We start from the raw sequence: 27,865 nt of genomic DNA on the forward strand, positions 1-27,865 counted from the left end.
TCAATTAATTATGTATGTTATTACCCAAATAACAATATCCCAGTACCAATGTTGGTATTCGTCTGTAACTGTTGTGTATGCATTTCATTCTGACCTAACCAGCTGCCTTGCCTTTAAGTACCTTATTCAAAAGAATCTTGATGTGGTGTGTATGTATGTGTGTGTATATATATATATATATATGTATTTATGTATGTATATATATATATATATATATATATATATATGTATGTATGTATATGTATGTATGTATGTATATATATGTATGTATGTATATGTATGTATGTATGTATATATATGTATGTATATATATGTATGTATATATATGTATGTATATATATATGTATGTATATATATGTATGTATATATATATATGTATGTATATATATGTATGTATATATATATATATATGTATGTATATATATGTATGTATATATATGTATATGTATGTATGTATATATATGTATATGGATTTTTGGCGGCTTATAAATGCCAAAACCTACCCTGGCGAAGAATGTACCCCACAACATAGATTAGTAGTTAGCGACTTTGGGATCAAGGCAAAATGGGTGCCCAAAATTAGACCGGCTTGGAGGAGAAGGGTGTGGAAGCTTAAAGACCCTGCAAATGGACAGAGACTTAGAGACAAGTTACTTGAAGCATTTAACGAAATAGAAGGGGATATAGCATCATACAACGTGGAAGACAATTGGAGATTTCTGCGGGACAACCTGTTGAAAGCCACCGACCAGATTTGTGGGTGGTGTAAGGTCCCCTCCCGACCCAGAGTAACGTGGTGGTGGAACAAGGAGGTAGACAGGGCTATTAGACAAAAGAAACAGGCTTGGAAGGACTGGAAGAACGGTGGTAGCAGGGAATTGTACCAATGTGCCAGAAGGGAGGCTAGGCGACAGGTTTATTTAGCCAGAGGGGAAGCAGATAAGAAAAGATTTGCCAATGTTCTGCGCCGTGAGGACCAAAGACTCGAGGTATTTCGTGTTGCAAGACAGTGTAGGAGAGAGAATAGTGATATTGTCGGAGAGAAATGTGTTCACATGGATGATGGTACGCTTGCACTAAATGAGGCTGCAAAGAAAGAGGTCTGGAGATGCCACTATGATAGATTGCTTAATAAAGAGAATGAATGGGAGGAAGAGAGCCTGCCGTATGTCGACCCAATAGAGGGACCAGCTATCCGAGTTGATAGTACCAGGGTAGATAAAGCAATTAAGAGTATGAAGACCGGGAAAGCCCCCGGCCCATCAGGAATCACTGCAGAGATGCTCAAAATATCTGGCAGTGTTGGCTATAGCCTAGTCACCCGTATTACGAACCAGGTGATACACGAAGGAGTCATACCCAATGACTGGTGTAGCAGCATCATAGTCAACTGCTACAAAGGTAAAGGGGACGCTTTAGATACAAATAATTACAGAGGCATCAAGCTGTTAGATCAGGTTATGAAAGTTACAGAGAGGGTCATAGCCCAACTAATTAGGGAGCGAATCAATTTAGATGAGATGCAGTTTGGGTTCGTGCCAGGTAAAAGCACTACTGATGAATTATTTCTAGTGAGACAGCTGCAGGAGAAATACCTAGCTAAGGATAAACCTCTGTACCTGGCTTTCGTTGACATGGAGAAAGCCTTTGACAGGGTCCCCCAATCCCTTATCTGGTGGTCAATGAGGAAACTTGGGATAGAAGAATGGTTAGTGAGAGCTGTGCGAGCCATGTACAGAGATGCTGCCAGTAAGGTGAGGGTTGGAAATGAGTACAGCAATGAATTCCAGGTAAAGGTAGGGGTCCACCAAGGTTCCGTCCTCAGCCCCCTCTTATTTATCATAGTCCTCCAGGCAATCACAGAGGAGTTCAAGACAGGTTGCCCCTGGGAGCTCCTCTATGCTGATGACCTTGCCCTAATTGCGGAGTCACTATCAGAACTAGAGAAGTTTCAGGTGTAGAAGCAAGGTCTAGAATTGAAGGGCCTTAGAGTCAACCTAGCTAAAACCAAAATCCTAATAAGTAGGAAGGTAGATAAAACACAAACCCCTTCAGGTAGATGGCCCTGCTCAGTATGTAGAAAAGGAGTAGGTAGTAACTCTATAAGATGTACCCGGTGCAAGCTATGGACACATAAGAGGTGCAGCAACATCAAAGGCAGGTTAACTAGCAAGTTAGTTTTTGTTTGTGGCAGATGTTCAGGTGCAATAAAGACTGTAAACAAACAGGAAACAACTTCTATCTCATTCCAGGGTGAAAAACTAGAGGTAGTCGATAGCTTCCGCTATCTGGGCGACCAAGTTAGTAGTGGGGGTGGGTGCACTGAAAGTGTAGCTGCTAGAATAAGAATAGCCTGGGCAAAGTTTAGAGAGCTCTTACCCCTGCTGGCGACAAAGGGACTCTCACTCAGAGTAAAAGGCAGACTGTATGACGCATGCGTACGAACAGCCATGCTACATGGCAGTGAAACATGGGCTGTAACTGCTGAGGACATACGTAAGCTCGCAAGGAATGAAGCCAGTATGCTCCGTTGGATGTGTAATGTCAATATGAATACCCGTCAGAGTGTAAGTATCTTGAGAGAAAAGCTGAACATTAGAAGCATCAGTTGTGGTGTGCAAGAGAGACGATTGCGCTGGTATGGACATGTGGTGAGAATGGATGAGGATAGCTGCGTGAAAAAGTGCCACACCCTAACAGTTGAGGGAACCCGTGGAAGAGGTAGGCCCAGGAAGACCTGGGCTGAGGTGGTGAGGCAAGACCTTCGTACATTGGGCCTCACCGAGGTGATGACTACTGACTGAGACCTTTGGAAATGTGCTGTGCGTGAGAAGACCCGGCAAGCCAAGTAAGATCGTTGCCAGTGCCCCTGGACTGGCTCTTGTGCGGGTGGCACATGAGATGCACCATTTTGAGCGTGGTCGCTGCCAGTACCGCCTGACTGGCTCCTGTAGGATTTTCGAGCGAGATCGTTGCCAGTGCCCCTGGACTGGCTTGTGCGGGTGGCACATAAAAGACACCATTTTGAGCGTGGCCGTTTTCGTGCGGGTGACACGTAAAAGCACCCACTACACTCTCTGAGTGGTTGGCGTTAGGAAGGGCATCCAGCTGTAGAAACTCTGCCAAATTAGATTGGAGCCTGGTGTTGTCATCTGGTTTCACCAGTCCTCAGTCAAATCGTCCAACCCATGCTAGCATGGAAAGCGGACGTTAAATGATGATGATGATGTATATATATGTATGTATATATATGTATGTATGTATATATATGTATGTATGTATATATATATATATGTATGTACATATATATATGTATGTATAAATATATATATATATATGTATCTATGTATATGTATGTATGTATATATATATATATATGTATGTATATATATATATATATGTATGTATATATATATATATATATATGTATGTATATATATATATGTATATATATATATATATGTATGTATATATTTATATGTATGTATATATTTATATGTATGTATATATATATATGTATGTATATATTTATATGTATGTATATATCTATATGTATGTATATATTTATATGTATGTATATATATATATATATATATATGCGTGTGTGTGTGTGTGTGTGTATATGTATATATATGTATATAGATGAAACGAAAATGGAGGAAAAATAACAATAAGAACTGTATCTTTTGCGCTAGGAAGCCATTATTTAATTAGTTAAGAAAGGTGAGAGTAAGAGTGAGTTTACAATCGTTTCTCTGTACCATGGTGAGGAAAATTTATATCTTTGCCTCGTTGCCAATGGTAGACATCATCAGAACAAAGAAGTCAGAGGTAGAGAGAAGAGTGAAAGATAGAAAGATACATTCGAAAAGAAAATGATCAACCAACGAGGTATTGAAAATCTTGTTGAACGTTAAGAAGAAGTTGTAAACAACAAGGGTGAATACATTATTGATTAATTAGTTATTTTTTATTAAACCTTTTAAAAAATTTAAATTTAAAACAACAGTAGGATCTTTGTTGCCAACTCAATATATAGCATCTAGGTCTTTCTGTAGAAGATTAGCATCAGAAGGTTCCTTGACTGCTTGTACTACTTTTGTGTCATTGGCATAGCTAGTAAGTGTGGCTATCTGTGTAACTGATGGCATGTCTGAAAGAGTCACCATGAACATTAGTGGCCCCAATACTTTCTATTAATGTCTCTGTGGAGAGGGCTCCATTGGCTGCTACAGCCTGGTTTCTGTCTTTTAAGAAGTCATGCAACCACTCTCCGATTTTCCCAGTCATACTGAGTCTCTGTAGTTTGTGACATACCATCCCATGATCCACCTTATCAAAGGCCTTTGCAAAGTTGCGATACATCACATCTACATTTGAGTGATTCATTAATTCTTTTAACACCCAGTCACAGTGTTGCAAAAACTGTGTAAGGCAGCTTCTGCCTGAGCGAAAGCCATACTGGATGTCAGGAAGCAAGTCATTATCTTCAAGGAACACAATTAGATTCTTCCTGACGATACGCTCCATGACTTTGCTGACATGGGAAGTTATAGAGACAAGTCTATAATTCTTAGCATCTGCTCTGCTACTCCCTGTATGAATAGGGTATATAATGCTTTCCTTTAACTTTTTGGGAAGTCTCCCTGTTGTGAGAAAGCTCTGGAAGAGAATCTGAAGTGGTCTAACTAAAGCCTCTTTGCATTTCTTTAAGAGGATTGTTGGGAATCCATCAAGGCCTATTACTGAGTTTGAACTCATCTCATCAATGGTTAATATCACATCAGTTTTCTCTATGTTGATGCTGTCAATAATTGCCATTTTGTTGTGTAGATCTGTGGAGCCAAAGAACTCATCAGGCATAGCTACTTGCAAATGTCCCAGTGGAGTATATTGCACATTCAGTATTTCACTGATCCTCTGGGGGTCTGCAGTCAGTGAGCCATTTTCTTCAAGTAGTGGCCCTATTTTGTACCATACTGAAGCAGATTCTTCTGCATATCTATAGAAGGCTTTAGGGTTTGTCTTAATATTCTTGACAGCCCTGGTCTCCTTTCCTGCCCTCTCCTTTTCATGGGAGCATTTGAGTTCATTTTCAATCTCGAGCATATTCGTTTGAGGTAGGATCGTTTGTTATCCTTTAGGGGCCCATTTAGAGGATTTGATATTTTTGTTCATCTTCTCATTAGAATCCTCCTATCCCTGGGTATTATTTTTTTCTGCTGGCTTGGCATTCTCTCTGGAGCAAACTTACTGCAGATGTCATAAAGTGTTGTATCTTTATGTTAATATCTTCTGTAGAGAGACTGGCAGACCAGTTATGTTCCATGACATCTTTCTCAATACCCTTCCAATCAGCTTTGTGAACGTTCAGGCTGGAGAGGAGTTGGGTGCTTCTAGTAGCCTGCATGTCTTCAGTCTTCTGCGGACCATATATTGTTAGTTCTATTAAGTTATAGCCCAAGAAAATCGTTGGTGTCATTCCAACATTATGGATGAGTGCCATGTTCTTTGTGAAGCAGAAATCCAGGACATTTTCCCCCTTGTTGGGTAGAGCATTATTTGCTCCATAAAGAGCAAGCTAGTGACGTTAGGCAGAGATTCTGCATGCCTCAGGCCGTACAGTGACATACCTGAGAGAAGGTATATATATATGTGTGTGTGTGTATACACACACACACACACACACACACACATGCAGGAAGTAAATAGACACTTTTAATTTTCAAAATCTTCAATTTAATGCACAAAGCAAACAATTGATAGGTAGGACTACATACTTTAGTATTTAGTTAACATTCACTTTGCAGTTTTTAATTCAGAAGCTCTTTTTGGTATTGAACTGATGAGCTTTGTGGTTGTCTCTTGTGAAATTTCTGCCCACTTTTCACGTAACAATCGAAATAATTCACCTTTAGATTTAGGTTTCTGTTGAGTTTTTCTGGTTCTCAGATATATCAGCAGAAATTCATGATCTACTTTTAGAAAAACAAAACTTAGGCAATACACTGCTGTCTCAGTCATTGAATCACAACTCAAACGAAACTTACAGAAAGCTGAAAAGGAGAGTGCAAACTGCTCTAAGGAAAATTAAACAGGAATGGTGGAATGATAGGGCAAAAGGGGCACAAGAAGCAGCTGATAGAAATGATGCCAGGGGTTTGTATTCTTATGTTAGGGAGCTATATGGTCCAAAATCTTCCTCAATAGCTCCAGTGAGAACAGAAGATGGATGTTTTCTTCTGACTGACACTGCTTCTATTCGTAAGCGTTAGGTAGAACATTTTTCTGCACTTTTGAATAGACCATCATCCGTTAACATGAGGACAATAAAAAAAATTGAACAACTTCCAGTTATAGAAGAGATGGCGTTTGAACCAACTCTAAATGACATTTATTTGGCTGTGAATAAGCTGAATAACAAGTCTCCAGGATCTGATGGAATCTGCGCAGATGTCTTGAAATATGGGGGTGACAAAATGTTTGAACTCTTACATATTTTAATTTGTCACTGTTGGAGAAGTGAGAAAGTGCCTCAAGACTGGATTGATGCCATTCTTGTCTCCTTGTATAAATCGGGGCCAAAGGATCTGTGTGGTAATTTTCGTGGGATTTCCCTTTTGTCTGTGGTTGGAAAGGTACTTGCCTGCATTTTGTTAGAACGTTTAAATACCTTTATAGTTCCAAATATAGTGTCTGAGTCTCAGTGTGGTTTTCGTTCCTCCAGGGGCACAGTTGATTGTATCTTTACTGTCAGACAATTACAAGAGAAGTGCATTGAACAGAATCTTGCTCTGTACCATTGCTTTGTTGATTTGAGCAAAGCATTCGATACAGTTAATCGACGTGCTCTGTGGCTAATTCTTGGGAAAATAGGTTGCCCAGAAAAGTTTATAAACATGGTCTGGGCTTTGCATTAGGATATGAGAGCTAGGGTTAATTTTGGTGGTAGGCTTTCTGAATCTTTTGCTGTGGAAAATGGAGTAAAGCAGGGAGACCTTGATGCACCCACCCTCTTTGCAATATACTTTGCTGTAGTGGTGTCACATTCCTTTTAAAATTCTGAGGAGGGTATCTACATAAAATATCGAACAACGGGGAATGTTTTTAATTTGACCTGACTGAAGTTTAAAACGAAGGTTTTTACTTCACTTATTAGGGAACTTTTGTATGCTGACGATTGCGATCTTGTCAGTCATTCTGAAACGAGTCTGCAATCCCTTGTATCTGCATTTGACACAGCTTGTGATGATTTTGGCCTGATCATCAATCTGAAAAAAAACAGTTGTAATGTATCAACCTGTGTATGGTGCTGTTTGTAACCCACCTAAAATTTTTGTTAAGGGAAAGTTACTTGAGGTTGTCAATTCATTTGTCTACCTGGGAGGCTCTGTTCAAGATGATGGAAATACACCTGCAAATTCAAAGGGCAGCAAAAGCATTTGGTGGCTTGGAGTTGCACATTTGATGCCAGCGACATATAAATAACAATACAAAGTTGGCTCTTTACAAATCATTTGTCTGACCATCCCTATTGTATTCCTGTGAAACTTGGACTTGTTATGAAAGGCATTTTAAACTGTTAGAACAATTCCACCAAAAAATGCCTTCATCATATTTTAAAAATTAAATGGAATTCTTTTACTCCAAACACATATCCTTGCATCTGCAGGCAGCCCCTCAATTAAAGCTATGATTTTGAGGAACCAATTGAGATGGTGTGGCCATATTGTTTGAATGGCAGATGAACGCATGCTGAAACAGCTGTTTTATGGTGAGCTTGCTGAGGGGAAACGCTATCTGCATAAACCTAAAAAAAGGTTTAAGGATGGCATAAGGACTACTATGAAGTCACTTGGAATGGTTCCAGAAGATATAGAAACCCTCGCTTCAGATCAAGTTGGATGGCGAACAAAAGTGTAGAATGGAATGAAAGCGTTTGAAGAGGCCAGGATAACGCAAGCAAGACTCAAAAGATATTTAAGGAAGAATGTAAAGATCGAGAAGGTGAATGATAAGGACCTTTTTGTGTGCACAGTCTGTGACAGACCATGCCTGGCCTCAAATCTCACCTGCAAACCCCTGGAAAACAAACTTCAACCAACTATTCTGATTATATGTCTGTGCACATATTTGAATGTGGTGTATGTCAGAAGGCTTGCAAATCCAATGGAGGTCTTAAAAGACATGTTAAGATCCACAATGAGCAGAACTTACCTGCAGGTATTGGTAGTTCAAATCAGAGGTGCTATTTGTGTGGGTGTTTTTTCAGAACATTGTCTGGTTTAAAAAGCCACATCAGACGCCATGAAGGTACAGGAGGTGGTCAAACTTTGTGTAAGGAGTAGACAACCACCATATATATATATATATATAGGTTTGTATATCTACCACATATGTGGAAAATTCTGTCTGTGGGTGTCTTTGTGGAGTTGTTAGCTAACTCCTCCTACATCGTTTTATCGATTTTGATGAAACTTGACACATGAGTGGAACTCATGTCTGGAAACCTCATGGCATACTAAGATTGTTGAAAAAAAAACAATAATAGGGCCCATGGAAGGGATCCTTATATATATCTAATATATTTCATTTTAACAGCCAAGGTAAATAACCCATTCGCCTTGATTTTAACATCAAGGGAAATCACCCAATCATTTTCCTAAATCATTTGGTATAAATCAACTTGAGTATGCTTATTTCTTAGTATTTGAACTGTTAGAGTTATTTTTGCAATTTATCCAGTACAACCCTTAAACAAGTAAATATCGTCCTAAACAATAGATCCACTTATTTCGGTTAGTGACTTATTCACGAATATACCAACACTGCTGAGGGTGATATTCTCTGAGAATGCTCAAAAGCCATTTTCAGAGTTATTTACTTTGAATTGTTTTTATCTCATATCTGATTAGCCTGTTATTACGTAACATGCTTCACAATTTTTGTATATACACCTTGTTAGTATTTCCTCCTATGTTCTATATACTCTGGGAACTCATTAAACTCCTTTTCGGGACTACTTTATTTGAATTCTTACTATCGGGTAACTAATTTCATGTTATTTCATAACTGATTTCACAATTTGGGTATTCATAACTTATCGGGAATTCCTAAAACCAAGATCCTGTGTAAGACAGTTCGGTATTCTCTGTAAATGCACAAACACCGTTTTAAGGGCTACATACTTTGTATTGTTGTTATTGGATTAGCAAAACAATTATGAGGACAGAACCAAGGAATAATCGCCGCTTTCCTAGTAATTACCGGGTATGTCGGCTAACATGTACATATACGTTTGTATATATGTATATATATATATGTATGTATGTATGTATGTTGATTAGCTCCAAGAGGCCATCGCCTTCTAGCTAGCTATGTGACACATGAACCTGTGTACATTATAACTTTTGAACCGGGGAGGTCTGGCATCTACAGACTAGTTTTGGGATAGTTGCCTCTTATCAATGTAGAGTAGCCGAACCCAGCAGGCGTGACTCTAATGTAAAAAGCAATATTTAAAATTTTTTTATGACCGATGGATGTTAGGCAGACAATCAATTTCTGAAAGTTAAATTGCAAAGAGTTACCTCCCTTCTCCACGTAACCCAGGAATGGATGTTTTCTTCCCCCAGGGAGCCCCGTTACTCATTATGTGAAAAATTTTAAGAGTGTAAAACGATCCCTGGAACATAAGTAATGTATGTTCCCAGTTTGGAGAAAATCGGTTGAAAAATATGACCGTTGTAATCTTTTACATACACAGACAGAACAGTAAATTTACTGACAATAAATTTACCAAATATCACATATCTATATGTATGCATAAGTATGTTAAAAAAAAATTTAGTTAATGCAGAATGGTTCAATACCTAAGAAATTTGCTTTGCAATCACAGTTTTCCAGACTCAATTACATTGTGTTGCATCTTGGGTCAACATTCACCTCAATTGCCCCAAGTCTTCTGAGAGAAATTGGATGAACAGAAGCCTGTCACATTGAATCTACATATAGTCCAACTTATGCCAGCATGGAAAATGGACATTAAAGGATGATGATGATGGTGGTGGTGGTGGTGGTGGTCCTCCTCCTTTTCTCCCCTCCCTTTCTGACTCTTGCTTTCCTTCCTTGTCATAAACTGTGTCATGTTGATTCTGTTGCAGATTACACATGTTTGTGGAATACTCACACAATACTTAAGCAACAGGTCAGTTGACCTAACAACTGAACACTAATCATTAAAACTAACTGAAGTCCATTTACATTTACTTATGCATTTGTTTATATGTATCTATACCTTGGTTTGAATTTTCAATTTAAGATGCAGTTGTTGGGCCACATCTATAACATATAACATGTCTTGTGCATTTAAACCTAGTGGAGCCCATTACATTCTTCATAGCAGAGAGAATGAGTAGAATCAGCAACAATACTGGGCTGGTACTTTATTTGTCAACACTGGAAAGATAAAAGCAAACATGGTCTCAGCAGCATTTGACCTCAGAGCACTAATGTAGTGTGTATGGATATGTGTATACATGTATGTATACATACACAAATATACACGCACACAATGTTTTATGTCCACTTCCACATACATGTATGGATCAAATGGATGTCCTTCCTGTCACCAACCCTCACCTGTTTTCAAGCAAAGTAATATTTCTTCATGGCCAGAAATGTCGTCTCCACAAAAGTTTGGAAATGAAGATCCTACTTGCGATGCTAGTTTACAACTATCATATGATGTAAAGACAAGAACACATGTGTGCGCACACATGCACACACACGTGCACATGCATCTAACCTTTAATACAATAAAAACCAATGATGATGAGACTTTGGCAGTTAGTGGGTTTAAAGACTGAATTACTCACATGCTCAGCCCAAGCAACCATAAGAGGAAATGCTACTACAAAGTCATCTGGTTTACTCCAGTATTCTCATGTTATGTGAAAACCTGCATGGGTAAGGATTCCTTAGATTTGTGTATAAACATTTTATGCATAACCATAGATGTTGGAAAATGTTCAAAAGATATAGCTCAGTCATCTAATTCAGATGCATAACTAACATTTAAAAAAATAGTTAATACCTCTCAACCCTAGAAAGAGGCAGGATGCTCATGTAGGGCTTCCGGTAAGGGTCCAGTGAACAATCTATGCAATCCATAAGCTTTGGTCTACAAAGCAGAAGTAGTGTCAACCAATACCAACAGAATTATGCACATGCAGAAATATGTTGGCAAAGTCTAGACTGAACAATCACAGATCCTCTTTCAGGATCTAGAAAAGGAGTAATGTCACAACTTTATCCAGCTATGATATGGTGATTAAGAGAAAACACAATAGTGTAAAACATCTGCTGGAAGTTACTGGAATGATCTAGGTCATATCATAATGAAAGTAGGAGATTCAAAGTCTGAAAAATGATCCAGGCACTTTCCTGAATGAGAAAAGGAAAATTTTTGGATACTGTCTTCATGAATACAAATTCATTTTGGCAACAAGATCATGTCAATATTTGAATTAAACAACAGTACACATACAGTCAAGACACTTCACCTATTGCTAAAATCACTGCCATGTAGCATAGCTATTCGTACACATGCATCATACAGTCTGCCTTTTACTCTGAGTGAGAGGCCCTTTGTCACCAGCAGAGGTAAGAACAACTTTGCCCAGGTTATTCTTTTTCTGGCAGCTACACTTTCAGCGCACCCTCCCCCACTACTAACTTGGTCACCCAGATAGCGGAAGCTATCAACTACATCTAGTTTTTCTCCCTGGAATGTGGCAGAAGTTGTTTTCTGCACATTTTCAGTGTTTATTGCTCCTGAACATCTGCCACATACAAAAACTAACTTCCTAGTTAACCTTCCTTTGATATTGCTGCACCTCTTATGTGTCCATAGCTTGCACTGGGTACATCTTAGAGTTTTTACCTACATCTTTTTTACAGATCGAGCAGGGCCATCTACCTGAAGGGGTTTGTGTTTTGTCTACCTTCCTACTTATTAGGAATTTGGTTTTAGGTAGGTTGACTCTAAGGCCCTTCGATTCTAGTCCTTGCTTCCACACCTGAAACTTCTCCTCTAATTCTGATAGTGACTCAGCAATTAGTGTAAGGTCATCAGCATAGAGGAGCTCCCAGGGGCATCCTGTCTTGAATTCCTCTGTTATCGCCTGATATATATATATTTACAGTTCATTACATAGATATCTTTGAATGAGTAATATGTGAAGAATTTGAATAGATATTTAGACCAAGTGCCATGCACTGATAAACAGAGTGTAATTATAACTTCTGCCTCCAAAGAAATTAATAAACCCTTTTTAAATTCCTCCACTAGAAAAAGGTTGACAATTTTTACTCATACTTCTGTGCTATACAAATTAGATATACTAGATAAAAATTGGCTAGTTGATATCTAGAGAAGATTTAGAAGTAAATAAATAATGAGTTTTAGATGATCTGGGTAAAAGGATTGAACAAAAATGTTTAGTACTAAAATTGGGGTAGGGTGAAACATTGAAAAGGATGAAAAAAAGGAAAAAGTTGGAGAAGTATAGCTTTTAGTTGTGATATTACACACTTTCAAGTTCTGTGAAATAACAAAGACTATTGTGGTAGCGGGTGACTGCATTTTGTTGGGTAGTGAAGACTTGTCTATCAGATGGATGGGTTTTGTGTGTGTGTGTGTGTGTGTGTGTGTGTGTGTCTAGAAGGGAAGAGGTTACTCCACTAAAATATAAGCACATTAATATAGGGTGTACTTGTACATTGAAATAATCAGCACCTATTTTAGTGCTGATATGTTTTCAAAAGTTGGTCAATTTCAAATGTCACATTGTTATTACTTAGCCACCATCTGAAATAAAATCAAAATAAAACAACCATGAAAATAATTTGTGCAGCTTTTATTACAGCTACAGTGTCTTGTTTAAATAAGAGTAGAGGAGGCAAACAAGCTGCATATCTGCTGGTTATATATTGGTTTCAAATTTTGACTCAAAACAAGCAATTTTGAGGGAGGGATTTAGTTGGTTACATTTACTCCAGGGCTCAACAGGTACTTATTTTATCGACCCTGGGAGGATGAAAGGCAAAGTTGATTTCAGCAGAATTTGAACTCAGAATAGAAGGACAGACAAAATGCTGTTAAGCATTTTGCCCAGTGTCTTAACAATTCTGCCAGCTCACCGTCTTACTGCTGGTTATATATTGATATGTATTCATTACATTAGAAGATAAAACTATCATTAAAACATGAATCATGGCTTCTAGATACACATTTTGAATTACAACTGAAAGACTACACTGTGCAGTAGAAAACTGCAGAAAGAAAGAAGAAAATGAAGCAGATGATACTTGGCAAAGTAAAATGTCATTTATGTCTGAATTACCTTATAATGGTGTACTCTTGAGGAGAAAACACTAATAATGGATTTTGTGGGACCTCTGAGATTGGACAGATTAACTTATTTAATATCCAACTTGGATTGCTGAAAGTTGATGGCTGCAAGAAAAACTTGGTCAGGAAGGGAATTCTATATCATTAATATATGCCAGTATATATTAACCAAACTGTGGTATCATCTTATCAGGCAAAAGTATTGTAGAGAGCACAATAATGCTGCTGTCTATCAAAAGGATCACTTTGTAAGAAAGTTTGAATGTATCCAGAAGACTGACAATATAACTAGTAATTTATTTACTGGACAGTGCCACCAGCTAGAGGTGTGAAATGTTTTGATCATGGACATTAGAAATAATGAAGCACGACTCAAGTAACTATTTATTCAACCTATGAATGTTCTAACTATCTAAATAAATTGAGATTTACATGAAATTTAAGGCTAAAATATTTGCCTTTATAAAATAAGAGCTGATAAATTACAATGATAATTAGTTATATAGTGAATGATACCAAGAATAAGAACCAATCTCTTGCCCTGTTTCAGTTCCCTTTTATACCATGCCTTTATCTCCACTTGGTCTGTTATTGTGAATAAGAAGGTTTCAATTATTCCACAATTTTCTCTCAAACTCTTTTAATCATTTGAAGTGAGTCACCCACATACACACTATAACACAACACCACCTTGAATAGTTGTAAAAGTCTTTGCATTCTAAAAATTAGTAAACATTCAATACTGTGAGAATATAATAAATTCTAACCTACAAATACTCCAAACAGTTAAGAACATGTTGAAATTTTTGTATTGAAGAGCATTTAATAATCATTTTGACATTGCCACAAACTGTAGGAGAGAGATATAATCTTTTGAATTGATTTTACTACATGATCTCTACTCTTTTTTATCACCCTCAGAGAGGTTAATGGAAATATTAGAACTGTAAAGAATATAAAGAGATATAAATAAACACTTCAAGTTGTTTTATTTTCATAAGAATACACTCAGAACAAAGTTAAATGATCATTTATATCAACATCCGGAATACTCTTTAGTAAAGAATGCTCTATTTGAAAAATTGACAATCCTTAGTTTATAGCACTTCAAACTAAAGTAGAATACAATAACAAATGGGACCCTTCAAGTTAGCTAGCTTTATTGCTAGGAAGCAACAAAAACCACAAAGTCCATCCCTTGGCTTGCTTTTAAATTTCTAAAAGTTGAAAATTGGCAAACCTCTTCACAGGATTTTTGTATGATATTTCCTCACTAGAAACATGACACAAACAAGTAAAATGTTTGTTCTTAGTAACACCATATTTTAGGCAATGCAATTACTCACTTGACAAATGTACAACAAAATTTAGGTTTGATGTTTCTATTCCTCTCAATCCACATTACATCATGGAAGTTTCACTTTGTTTTCTCACAATGCTAGTACATGCAAATATAATATTATATATCTATCTATCTATATGTGTGTGTGTGTGTGTTAAATATGTACATAGATATAACACTGATCATTTATTTAAAACATTGTCAAGTAATCTTTCTGAATGTAGAAATAAATACTTTTCTCTACATTTTGCTTATATGAGAAAATGGAAAATAATGAAGTTTTATTCGTCCTATAGCTTTTCTACACTGCTTTTTTTTTTTGAATTTTCAAAAGACTTCAGAAGGCCCATCTTCCTTCCACATGGAAGTGAGGGGGGTTTAAATTGAGTTGGAATAGAGCTAACAAGATTAGAAGAAGAGAACAAAGCTCAACAGTGAGTAGTGGTTGTTTATTGTTGCTGGGTGCTGATTTGCCTGTCAAAAAGTCTCTCACTTTTTACTATGATGCTGTCTAGAATATGCAGTGTACAAGGTGGTATCAAAAAGTTCCTGGACTAGTTATGTTTAATAAAAAATAACTTGTCACCTTGCCCAGCAATACACCAATCCCACTGTTCCTGCTACTTTTGGAATCTGGTCTGGAAGTAGTTTTCTGTGAGTCAAGGACTTTCTGTGAACCACTCTGGCTGGTATTAAAATGGTGACCTTTGAGCAGCATTTTCATCTTGGAGAAGAGATAGAAGTCTGTAGGTACTAAATCTGATGAATAGGTTGGGTGTGGAAGCAATACCATGTTGTTTTTGGTGAGAAAGGAGAGCTCCTTGACAGGGTGCATTATTGTTGTGAAGAATCCAATTCTTCATGCTCCACAGATTCAGTTGCTTTCGCTGAATGTCCTTCCTCAAATGTTTCAAAACATTGCAGTAGATCTCTCAATTGACAGTCTGGTCCCGGGGGATGGATTCTCAATGTACAATACCTTGGATGTCGAAAAAAATAACAAGTATGCTCTTGATTGAGCTGCATCTCTGTCATGGCTTCTTTGGTCATGGAGATGAAGGGTTCTTCCATTGTAACGACTGCTGCTTTGTCTCAGGGTTATACCCATAGACCCAACTCTCATCACTGGTGACGATCCTTGACATGAAGGATGGGTCATTAGTGGCATTCTGATGGAGATCTTCACAGACTTCAATGTGATGTTCTTTCTGCTCAGTAGTTAGCAGGTGGGGAACAAACTTGGCAGAGACATATCACATGTTCAATCCTGACATAAGGATTGCCTGCACGGACTCATGATAGACCAACAACATCAACAATGTTGTTGATTGTCCTCTGAAGATTCTCATGCACAAGCTGATGAATTTTCTCCATAATTTTGGGGGTTATACTTGTGGCTGGTCTTCCAGATCACTCATGGTTTTCTACATTTGAAGTGCCCATAACACTCGAAACATTGCATACAACCCATTGCCTTGTTGCTGTAAGCTTGCTGAAGCATGCGCAATGTCTCTGTAGCAGACTTTCTAAGTTTAACACAAAATTTCATGTTGGTTTGCTGTTCCATGACAAAATTGCAGACTATAGCATACACATGATCACAAAAACAGAAATTTCACAACTTGTGAAGTAAACATAGCAATGTCACTCAGCATACTGCCTCATGAATGTCACTGCTAGCTCTCACTGTGTATGCAACAGTGTGCTGTCATCTGTTGGTGCACTACAGAATTAGTCCGGGAACATTTTGATACCACCTCGCATGTAAACAGTACACAGTATCTTTTGCAATTAAGGAGATGACATCTGATTGCAACTAAAATGTTTCAAACCTTTTCATGTAGATTTTATGCTGAGGTGAGTGCATGGCACTAATGAGGAGAAAATACTGTGAAATATTGACATAGTCATTCTCATTTACTTCTGGAGTGATTTCTTTTTGCCTATTCTTGAAGTATGCTGTGTTCTTTTCCTATACATCTTTAAAAGAGCCTCCCTTAAATGAAATACACAGCTACAAGCATCTAACAGGTCACATATTAAGTATGTAATATTGATAATGTTTACATTTTTGAGCTGCTTCCAGTGTTGCCAACTTAAAATCAGAATTTTATGCTAAATTTCAGTAGAAAAAATACAAAAAAAAAAATGCTAAAAAATGCCAAATATGACCAAAAAAGCTAAAGACTAATTATATCAAAAAGTGTAATTTTTATTTACATTTTAATTCACTTTCTTTAATTATATTCAGCATTAAGAAATAATTTCTTGAAATTCACTGATTTGATCACTTTCAGCTGCAGTGCCTAGGTCTTGACTTCTGTATACATTCAAGGTCCCAATCTTGCTAATTATGTGTTTTGGAATATCAAAGTTTTTGCAACATTTGCCATATCTTTTCAGGCCATATTTTATAGACAGTATTGATCAAAGCATAGGAAGATGCATTTTGATTTGATTACACCCATACTACTGAACAACCATTCAGCTTCTGCATTTGAGCTTGGCAATGTCAATAGATTATTGATAAAATTTGCAACATCCTTCCTCCAGTAGTATCTTTATATTCCAATACTTCCAGCCAGAATGCCTCAGTATTAGACATATTTGTCCATTTAGCTAAATGAATGCTGTTAAACTGAATTTCAATTGAAGCAATTTTTTCTTCATTTAAATGCATTGCTTCTAAGACAGGTAATATTGGCTCTTTGAAATGCTGCATAATATTCTCTACTGAAAAACATTTGATATTCCTCAGTATATTAATATTTCCTGGCAAATGGTGCTTGAGCTCTTTATAAAGGCAGAGTAAAAATAGTTGTGCTCTTTTGCGAATATTATTTTCTTCGGTGGCTGTTACAGTCTTCTTGATAATCATTTCTGCTATCTTTCTCTCGAACCTGTAGCCTGAATTTGGTTTAGGATGCAGAAATTTTTCAATAGAAGCATCCGGATCAAGAGGATCAATTCTACATGTTGGCAATACTATCATATTAGCAACAGATTTGATCAAATTTGGAAGATCTTCAAGTAATTTTGTTTTGTCGACAGTGTTTGATTCAAACAGTTTATTCACTTCCTGAACATGTTTTAAAATTGGATGCAAAAATAAAAGGTAAAGTTCATTCCTAGAATCACAAAACATTTCATGTAATGTTTGTACTGTAAAGCATTTTTCTTTTGTAGTTGTAGTTTGGAAGTGAGTTTGCAATTCAAACCATTGGCTTAAAATTCTATTTACCTCTGGTTCTATTGACAGCCACCTAGTTCTACAAGAATTCACAATCTTCAAAAGCTCTTAATCATTGATAGCAAGCTAAAGTTGTTTGTAGGCACTTTGTCTTGCTGAAGAATGAGAGGACCATTTATAGGCTTCAGATACTAAAAATTTTAAATTTATGGGTTAACATTCAGCACAAGTGTGGAATACTGCCAACTCTAAAGAATGACATACACACCATTATTGACTTCTATCATTACTCTGTAGCATTGTCAATTCCTGTAGCCAGTAAATTTTTTATGTCTAATTTCTTTTTCACTAATTCAGTTTTTAAGGCATCTACAATGCCATCTGCATCACATGTTTTTAAAGGTACCATACTGAGATATATATATACCACTTTTTTGTGAGTGCCACTATAATATATGATAACAATTCCTTACAATTTGTTTATCGATATATCATTGGATTCATCTAATAACAGGCTAAATTTTCTATCTCCTACATCAGAAATCAAATCTCCATCAAAATATGAAGCTAAAACATTTCTCACGATATTTGTACATTTTGTACGATGCAACTTCACTTTGGTTATGATATCACTATCAGACATGTAATTCTTACATAATTCTATTAAGTGATCACAGCTATTAAATGATGAGTGGCAACAAATAAACATTTCTAAATTTGCTTCAAGCATAAAGGTCTTATCATTTTTGGTTTTAATAAAATTGCTAAGAGGAATCATTTGCTGTGGAGTTGATGCCTTATGTTTCTTTGCTTCACAGTGACTTACTAAAAGAGAATATTTTGTCAACATATTACATCTCCAATATCTGCAATGTGCTTTAGATTGGTCACACAACCACTTAGTAAATGTTGGCATCTTAAGCCATTACTTTCAGGATTTTTGCTGGTACAACTTTGTTTTTTCTTTGTTCATTATAATGTAGTGGGAAGCAAGACAATAAATTGAATGATTAAGAAAAATATAAAATTGAAAACACAACTTATCAGTTTGCTGCTAACAATTCTTTCATTCATTATTAACAATTCTTATGTTTGCTGCTTACAAATTCTTGAGGTGAAAAATACTGATTCAGGATGCAGGGTGGCCAACTTATAAATGGAAATGTAAAATCTGCAGAAATCTTAAAACTGTGTTCTGACATGAACCTGGAAACATCATATTTTGTTTCCAATCTTAAATTTAATATCTATTGGTAAAACCACAAATATAACTAAAGTACTTGAAAAATAAAAAAAGTAAGTAAAAATATAAAGGGGGAGACCCCACCATCCCCATACTTCTATACAAGATATATAATCCAAAACAAGCATGAAAAAACACAGGCCTGTTTTAAAACAGTCAAACTGGAAGTAAATCAGTCAACCTGTCATGATAAAAACTCATCACCACAGAATAAAGCATTGTTAGGACCAATTTCCATGCTTTCATTCTTTGCAACATATTTACATTATTGTGTAATGAGGTGCTGACATGAATTATCTTCTCCCCCTCCCCACATCAGCACTACTCTGTATCCAAGTCGGTGGGGTGGGTGGGGGTGACTGGAAAAGATCATAACTTGATAAACTTTCATTTGAAGTTTCAAGAAAGTGAAAGAAAAATTTAACAATAGCTGATAGGACTAAAATTTGACTATAAGATACATTAATGAAAGGAGGTAAAAGAAGAAAAAAGGGTAACTATTGTGGAAATGTCCTGATCAGAGAAAAATGCCAAATAAAATTTTAAACCTGCTATTTTCCCTGCTAAATGCTAGATTCAAAAATTTTCTGCTAAATACTGAAATAAAAAAAATGCTAGATCTGGCATAAAATATGATAAATTGGCAACCCTGGCTGCTTCTAACAAATTTGAATGTTATTATACCTTTGCTATGCTTTTACACATCAGCAGATAGATTTCATGCTATCTGCATGTACTTCTGGCTAGCAGTTTGAATTTATTTCAGAAGTGAGGTCAGTATATGGTACTGATGAGCTGAAGATACTGCGAAATATTGATTTATGTCATTCTCATTCACTTGTAGAGCAGTTTCATTTTACCTAGCTTAGCAGTATACTGTGTTTTTTTAACACTATATAGCATTAAAAGCACCTCCCTCAGATGAAATATCATAGCTACAAGCATTTAACATTTACACATACATGATATGGTATTGATAATGTTTATATTATTGAGCAGCTGCAAACACAAAATTTTGATTGATTGATAGATTGATAGACACAAACAATATACACATGAATATATAGTATGCAGAAGGGGTTATAGTTCAAGCTGTGTTCTTATAAAGCACATTTGCATGTTCACATTAATCAAATGTATTTATATCAATATTTTATTTCAGATGGGATATACATAGTGATTGAAACTTCAAGTGAATTCTGTTTGCAGAGTATTTACGTGTCAAAAGTGGAAAACTTTGGTGTAATTTTAATTCCATGTTACACATGCTTCATTACAGGACAGGAGTCACAAAGGCGTACACATGTAGAAAAATATGTACATAACCTCCTGTCTGTAATTCTTCAAACTGATTCAAAAGTACTTTTTTTCTACATGTATATCTTTGTGAAGATATACATGTATAACATGGAATTAAAAATATACCAAACTTTCAAGGTTTCTTTTTTAAGTTGCACACATACATATGTGTATGTGTGGGTGTGCACGTGAGCATGTGTAATATATATGAATATAGGCATAGGAGTGGCTGTGTGGTAAGTAGCTTGCTTACTAACCACATGGTTCCGGGTTCAGTCCCACTGTGTGGCACCTTGGGCAAGTGTCTTCTACTATAGCCTCGGGCTGACCAAAGCCTTGTGAGTGGATTTGGTAGACGGAAACTGAAAGAAGCCCGTCGTATATATGTATACATATGTGTGTGTGTGTCTGTGTTTGTCCCCCCAGCATCACTTGACAACCGATGCTGATGTGTTTACGTCTTCATAACTTAGTGGTTCAGCAAAAGTGACTGATAGAATAAGTACTAGGCTTACAAAGAATAAGTTCTGGGGTCGATTTGCTCGACTAAAGGCAGTACTCCAGTATGGCCACAGTCAAGTGACTGAAACGAGTAAAAGAGTATAGGAAATATTTAAGTTTTCTAAGTTCTGGTTAGATTCCCAAGGGTGGCCAACTGAGACTATGGATATTATTCAAACATTTCATTCCAGAGCTACACTTAGCTCTCCCACCAGTTGGCTTGGCTTGAAGAATTCATCTTGCAGTTTGTTCCTGCAACATTCTAATTTTTATATTCATCATTGAGGTTTTGGTATAATGGCTCAGCAATCATTTCAAAATAAACAGGATGGTCTACTTAAATAAAATTAACTCCTATTCAGCTGGTAGTAATTTTTGCTTATATATTTAATAATGATTTCAGAGTGATGTAGCCTATTTTGGAAAATCAAATACTGTTGCCTTCGTGGGTAGTAAGCCATTTGCCATTTATGTATTGTATCTCAATTTGTTAAGTCAGTCAACTCTGCTATATTTTTTTGTTACAATATTTCATTAAAAGCAAAACAGCTGAGGATAGTTTGAAAATGCCAAATTATTCTTCATTCTTTTTGTTTAAGAAATTGTTTGATATTTCTCCATTTGTAGATACTCTTGTTACACATGCAAACTTTTTACGTTTCCGAAGAGGAGTTTACAATAATATTCATGGAGAGGATATGAAACCTGATGAAATGAAGAAATCAATGCAGCATTTTGAACATATGGATGTGAATGACAAAGGAGAAATTACCCGGAAAGATTTCATAAACAGTGAAGTCATCAGAATTCTCAAGCAACGGCCTGAAGTAATGTCTTAAAATATTTGAGTAAATTTTATAATTATTCAAAATTTTATCATGAACTCAGCAATTTTATCATTTTAAATTTCTTACTCATGATATTTAAATAGTAGCTGAGCAACTTTCAATTTATATTTGAGAATTTGTCCTTGTCTTCATTTTTATATGCTTAGGCAATTATTTTCCCTGTGATATATACCTTTCTAACATGATTTTGCATAAATCCTGTGGTTGACCATTTTGGCAATTTTTATTTATAGCATAAGATAACATGTCTTTTAAAACCAAAAGAAATAGAAGAAGTGCGTGCCATATTCAGAAGTATTGATAGCCTTGGCCAAGGATCTGCCAAAAAGAATGCTGTTCAAGGTGCATTCATTAAATGGCTAGCTAAAAGGAAGAAAATCTCTGTTTCAAAAAGTAAATCCAGAAAATGGTGAGTCAGTTATATCAGATTCTATATATCTTACACAATAGATAGATATAGTCATTTTCGAGTCTTTTAATATAACTTGTTTATTTCTTTCATATGTAGTTTAACCTCCAGAATATCCCTGATTGAGTATAGCTATGGTCGAAGGTGGAATATTACCACCCAAGTGCTGGGACCAAATTATTTTGTGTGTCCTTCTTTTCTGTGACTGTAAAATATAAATTGAGAGAGATTTGAATGTTATTTCTAGCATGTCAAAGGATTATGTAGATAAATGCTCTCTCATTGGTTCATTTTCAATATATATGTTTATGATGTTTAACATGATTAACTTGACCAAGAATTGTCAGTAATATAACAATTGTAATTACAACTTTTAATTGATTGTAGTGCCTTGTAAACCATTATTATTACATCCACTAAAGAAACGAGTAAGACCTTTAAGAATTTATTATGAAAATTATACTAAATTTCAAATATCAATGTTGTAAGAGTTTAAATTTCATAATTTAACAGAAAACTGTTTCAGAAACTGAGTAAATATTTATTCATTCAATGTTTGTTTATTGCTTCAGTTCTTTGGATGAAAAAAGAGACAAAGAATATATTCGCAAACGATCACTACCTGGAGATAATTCCAAGTAAGTTTCACAAACTTTATGGTATAAAAAATAAATAAAGAAAGAAGAATGGTTTCAAATTTTGGCATAAGGCCAGTGATTTTTAGTAGTAGGGGTTTATTCAATGCCAAGTCTTTTATTATATCAACCCACCAAAAGGATGAAAGACAAAGTTGACCTATGTGAGATTTGAGCTTAACATGTAAAGAACCAAAAAAAATGCCATTAAGCATTTTGTCCAACACACTATGAATTCTGCCAGTTTGCCAATTAACTATAATAAGAAGAAGAAAAAGAAGAAGCCACATTTGTTTTTCTAGATGTGTATCAGAAACAGTTAGATATTTTCTTAGTTATAGTGATTCAAACATTTTGTATTTGCTTTAAAGAGCGTTTTTTGTCAGACCAATGTGGAAAACATTATTATTGCTTTCATTTTTTTGTTCTGTTATTTGTAGAGATCTGACACAATGCAGTTACTCAGTTGCTGCTTATGTTAGTGATACTGTACTATGCTTTAGCAATTTCAGTTTTCCTCCTTTTGGTTTGTTCTATTTGTATTACAGAAAATAGATTTTCCTTGTATAAAGTTTCGTAGTATACCCTATTTTATATTGTTGTTGCTGAATAATCTATGAAGCTAGTTATATTCATTGAAGTGTTTGTTGATTAAAGAGAGGGACAATTTTGCTATGTAGGTTATAGTGTTGTTGCTAAGCAGTAGACTGAACCAGACTGTACATTTCTCCATGATGGAGGTCCATTGTTTGTAGTGAGGGATTCATAAAGTTGAGGGTCCAGCCCTTTAGCATTTACACCAGCCACATTCAGCCAAATAATCCTACCTGTTTTACATTAAAACTGGCTAGATCAAGTATCTCACACCTACCTACCCTACAATATCATTCTAAAAATTAAAAATCACATCATCAAAATCTCAAAGCTATTAGATAATGTATGATTCAAAACAGTGTGAATAAATAAACATTACATTTAAAAGAACTAGAAAAGCACTTGGAGAACACAGACCTCTGCCAAGCAGCTCATAAGATAGATATGTGAGTAAAATTACTAATAGAGAAACGAAAATAAACTTTGGAAAGAGCAACGCCACCATAAGTTACGTGGAAGTGATGTGTTTTCAAGGGAGATAATCAAAGAACGTAACAATGTAATGCTTCATTTAAAGTAGATATAACAAATAAAAAATCCTTCAAGAATCTATAAAAATTCCTAGATAACTACCAAAATTTCATCATCTGTTCCTTGTGTCATTACCAACTTTTTCTGCAAGTTTCATCAAATACTGTTCACAACTTTTTGAGTTATTTTGTACACAGATGGACACGCCAACACTGATGAAAACATAACCTCCTTCCTTGGCAGAGGTAATAATCTGAATGCTAAAGGGTTAACGTTTTGTAGTCTTAAGGGTTAAATTGATTTTCTCTCAGTGATCTTTCAATAATTTGCGAGTATTTTGTGTAAAACTGCAAAATATCTTAAGCAGATATTTATCCCTTCCTGCTCTTTTCCAACTATTTATTTTTTGTAGTATGTCAGCTACTTCTGTGGTTATTGCTTCCCAGAATCCTTTAGGTGTTCTGGTTGTTATTTTGAACATTGTCATCCATAGCAGTTCATTTGCTGTTCTTACCTTATATTTCTTTTATTTCTCTGGCTGTTGACAGTACATTGATGTACATTCTGATTTTACATCTTGATAATATTGATTTATGCAGGAATCAATTATGTTTTATAATTTCTTCAAAGACTTTTCACTTTTCTTGACAGATTCTTTGATATTTAGTGATATCCTGTTATAGATATTCTTTGATTTCTTTTTTTTTTTTTTTTTTTGGATATCTTGTGAATCAGCAGTGTTTCTTTAATTTTTTTTTTCCTTTATTCATCTTTTTGATGTTGATTTCCTTAAGAAATGAAACAATTTATTTTACATTTTACCTTTCTCTATGTATGTTTACCATGTTTAGTTGTTTAGGAGAGCTACTTATCTTACATTGTGACTACTGTAACCATTGTAGTTTTGTTAGTGATAACTGCATAGACTGTTTGATTTATACACATCTTATTGATATTTGCATTACAAAGTGTATGATACCTGGTTTGTGTTATATTGCCTCAATAATGATTGGATATATTCAAATAAAAGTCAATTTCATGTAAAAAAAATTAACCCCTTTTTATGGGAGCTAAAAAAAAATCTCAAGTCATTCCTAAATTTTCACCGGCAACAGAATAGCATTTGATAGTATGGAGATTATCCTGTATATAAATGTTATGATAAGAATATGGAATTCACCATCATTACAATCTACTTTGATGTACACTTTACACAAATATTAAGTACTCTAGCTCATTATCAAAGAACCACTGCAAATACTCTAATATAGTTAATGTGATACAAAATACACCACAATATCATTTATTTTATTAAATTAATGTTATGCATTTACCAATATAATTCATCGTGATTTTTTTTTTTTTTTTTTTTTTTTTTTTTTTACTTTATTCATTTAAAAGATCATTGGTTGTCAGGTGGGCTGCTACTCATACAGTACTTTAGAGTATACCTTGAATTTCAACACCTCAGAAAGAGGTCTGTGTAATAATTTGGCTCCTGAAATTTAGTCTAAAACAGTCATCTTTGAATAATACAAACAATATATAATGCTACCTTAAAGAAGGGCACATTCAGCACTGGTTCTGGGATGTTACTTTACCTTTTAGTACTGATTATTGTGATTATAACCATGAATATTGTTGAAGATATGTATTAACCAATAATTTACCTAATATGGTGGATTGTTATTTGAGGTACTCTTCAATGCAAATTCCAGCAAGTTCAACAACCACATAGCAATTCCCTATTCAAATAATATAATCAAACAGGGAACTGAATGTAATGATTAATTTAAGAAGTCAGTATCTAGTTGACATTACTTTCCTGACTGTTTTTTATTTTTTTGAGGAGAAAATTTGACCATTACATTTGTCTTTCACTCTTTCTCACAATTTTAATATATTAAATATGATTTATATATATATATATATATACTAAACATAGTGTTTTCTTTTTCTTATAGAACAATTATATGGCAAGATTTTGTGTCTCAATATGCTCTTGCAGTCATTGCAGCTCGACCTAATACATATGGATATATTTACACAGATGAATATATTCACTTACTAAGCAATTGTTGAGAGATATAATAATGGACTTAATGTAAACTGAATTTTGTGAATATCACAATTATTTAAACAAGAACTATAATTAAAAATGGAATTAAGACAAACTCCTTACAAGAATATAATAACATAAATTGTCTCTTGAACACCAATGCATGATTAAATAGACAAAATCTCTTTGACTCTGAATGTGTTTTGTGCAAATGCTGCTGGTCCAACTAAACTGGAAAAAATAAAATTGTCTCAAAAGTTTTTTAAAAAATTAGAAAGAATAATGCTCAATCTACTGAACATGTTTCCTTTCCTTATGCTAAGATACATGGCTCTAATTGCAAATTTGATCCCATCCACCACCAATGCACAGTTTTCAATTGCTTTTCATCTTTAATTCAAAGCTTATCAATCTCAATAATTAATCCATCCAATATGCTCAAGAAAATCTATTCTACTTTCGTCCTCAAAAGGTGACTACATATTTTTATAGGAGTTTCATTAATTACTTATTGCTTTCATCTGGAAGTCATCAAGTGAATTCCTACATTACAGCCAGAAAAACCATCTTCTATATGTCATTTTAGCAATCTTTATAATACTACAAACCTAGTACAGTAGACCATCATCATTCATGACATAGCACATTCACTTGTCTTTGAAATGCTTATACTTCAAGCCTCCAATGCATACAACTTCTCTTGGCTTCCACACTCATTTTATACTAATCATCAAACCAAATCATTTGCCCTTGTTTTTAATCTAAACTAGCTAAGAGCCTCTTCTACATGTATCCTTGATCAACACACAATTAAAGATGCAATGATAGAAAAACTAGCAGTATTTGTTCTCCAAGTTTGGGAATCTTTAAATAAAGTATCAATCAAGTACTGGGGACAATTATCACCTCCCCCCATCTCTCTCAAAATTGGTTATGTTAAAGGGGCCAAAACAGGAATGCTTACATCATGCCTCTATTAATCATTTTCACAAAGCTCTGTATACTCAGTAAGAAAGATCAGTTCATGCGATTTCTTAAGTCTTTTGAAATCTACATCACATCCAAATTGTTTTTCTATTAGGCTGACCTCCACAGTGTACTCTACAGACACATCATTCAGGTTAACACTGTCATTAATGCAATGAGGGAACCCCTACAGTCACTCGAGTTGCTAGAGATAGCCGCAAAATATCCCTCAAATCACACCTTACCGTCTTAAAAATGGTTAACACTGTAGTCCCCAGATAGATTGAAAAAGTCAAGGTGACCATGGCTAGAATGCCTTTGGTCATAGGTTTGCTGAATTACAGTTAATTTGGGGTTAATAAACAACAATAATCCAGTTATCTGCTTCTCAGGAACCTTTAGTGAAGTTTGCTGTTACATTTATTAGGATCAAATTTTCACTTCTTTTCTCACTCATCTTTCTTCATGGACATTGACTTTCTGATATTCAGGCTAGATATCAGTTCCATCAGTCACACTAGTCTGCCAGAACCTACAAAGGTGAAGGGCACCATTCTTTATTAATTTATTAAATCTGTGACTGACTCTTGCCTACCCTTATAGACTGATGAGTGTGAGTCTGCTATGTTTGATTTGAACATCTCTCAGACATTCTCTGTAGGAAAAAATTGTAAGTGGGTAGTGAATTCTCAGTATGTGGAAGAGAAGACTGAGAAAAAGTGCAGGTTACAGGAGATGAAACATGAGGGGGTGGGGGTGAAAAGAAGTAAAACCGAGCATGTCAAGTAGAGGGATATGCAGCTAATTAGTTTAGAAGAGCAGGGGCCATTGTAT

At 35.4% G+C, this 27,865-nt stretch overlaps 1 protein-coding gene across 2 annotated transcripts in view; it reads left to right on the top strand.

Moving 5' to 3' along the window:
- LOC106876155 (PHD finger protein 24) overlaps nucleotides 1-26,364 on the top strand; it is a 58,588-nt gene extending 32,224 nt beyond the window's left edge. For both annotated transcript variants that reach the window (XM_014924581.3, XM_089355223.1), the window contains 4 exons: nucleotides 21,617-21,816; nucleotides 22,071-22,246; nucleotides 22,819-22,884; nucleotides 25,971-26,364. In XM_014924581.3, the coding sequence (XP_014780067.1) occupies nucleotides 21,617-21,816; nucleotides 22,071-22,246; nucleotides 22,819-22,884; nucleotides 25,971-26,088 (560 nt within the window). In that variant the 3' untranslated portion in view covers nucleotides 26,089-26,364. The remainder of the gene's footprint in view (nucleotides 1-21,616; nucleotides 21,817-22,070; nucleotides 22,247-22,818; nucleotides 22,885-25,970) is intronic.
- Nucleotides 26,365-27,865: the final 1,501 nt, after the last annotated feature.

This window comes from Octopus bimaculoides, chromosome 7 (genome assembly GCF_046866305.1).
Source record: "Octopus bimaculoides isolate indiv1 chromosome 7, ASM4686630v1, whole genome shotgun sequence".
Taxonomy (NCBI): Eukaryota; Metazoa; Mollusca; class Cephalopoda; order Octopoda; family Octopodidae; genus Octopus; species Octopus bimaculoides.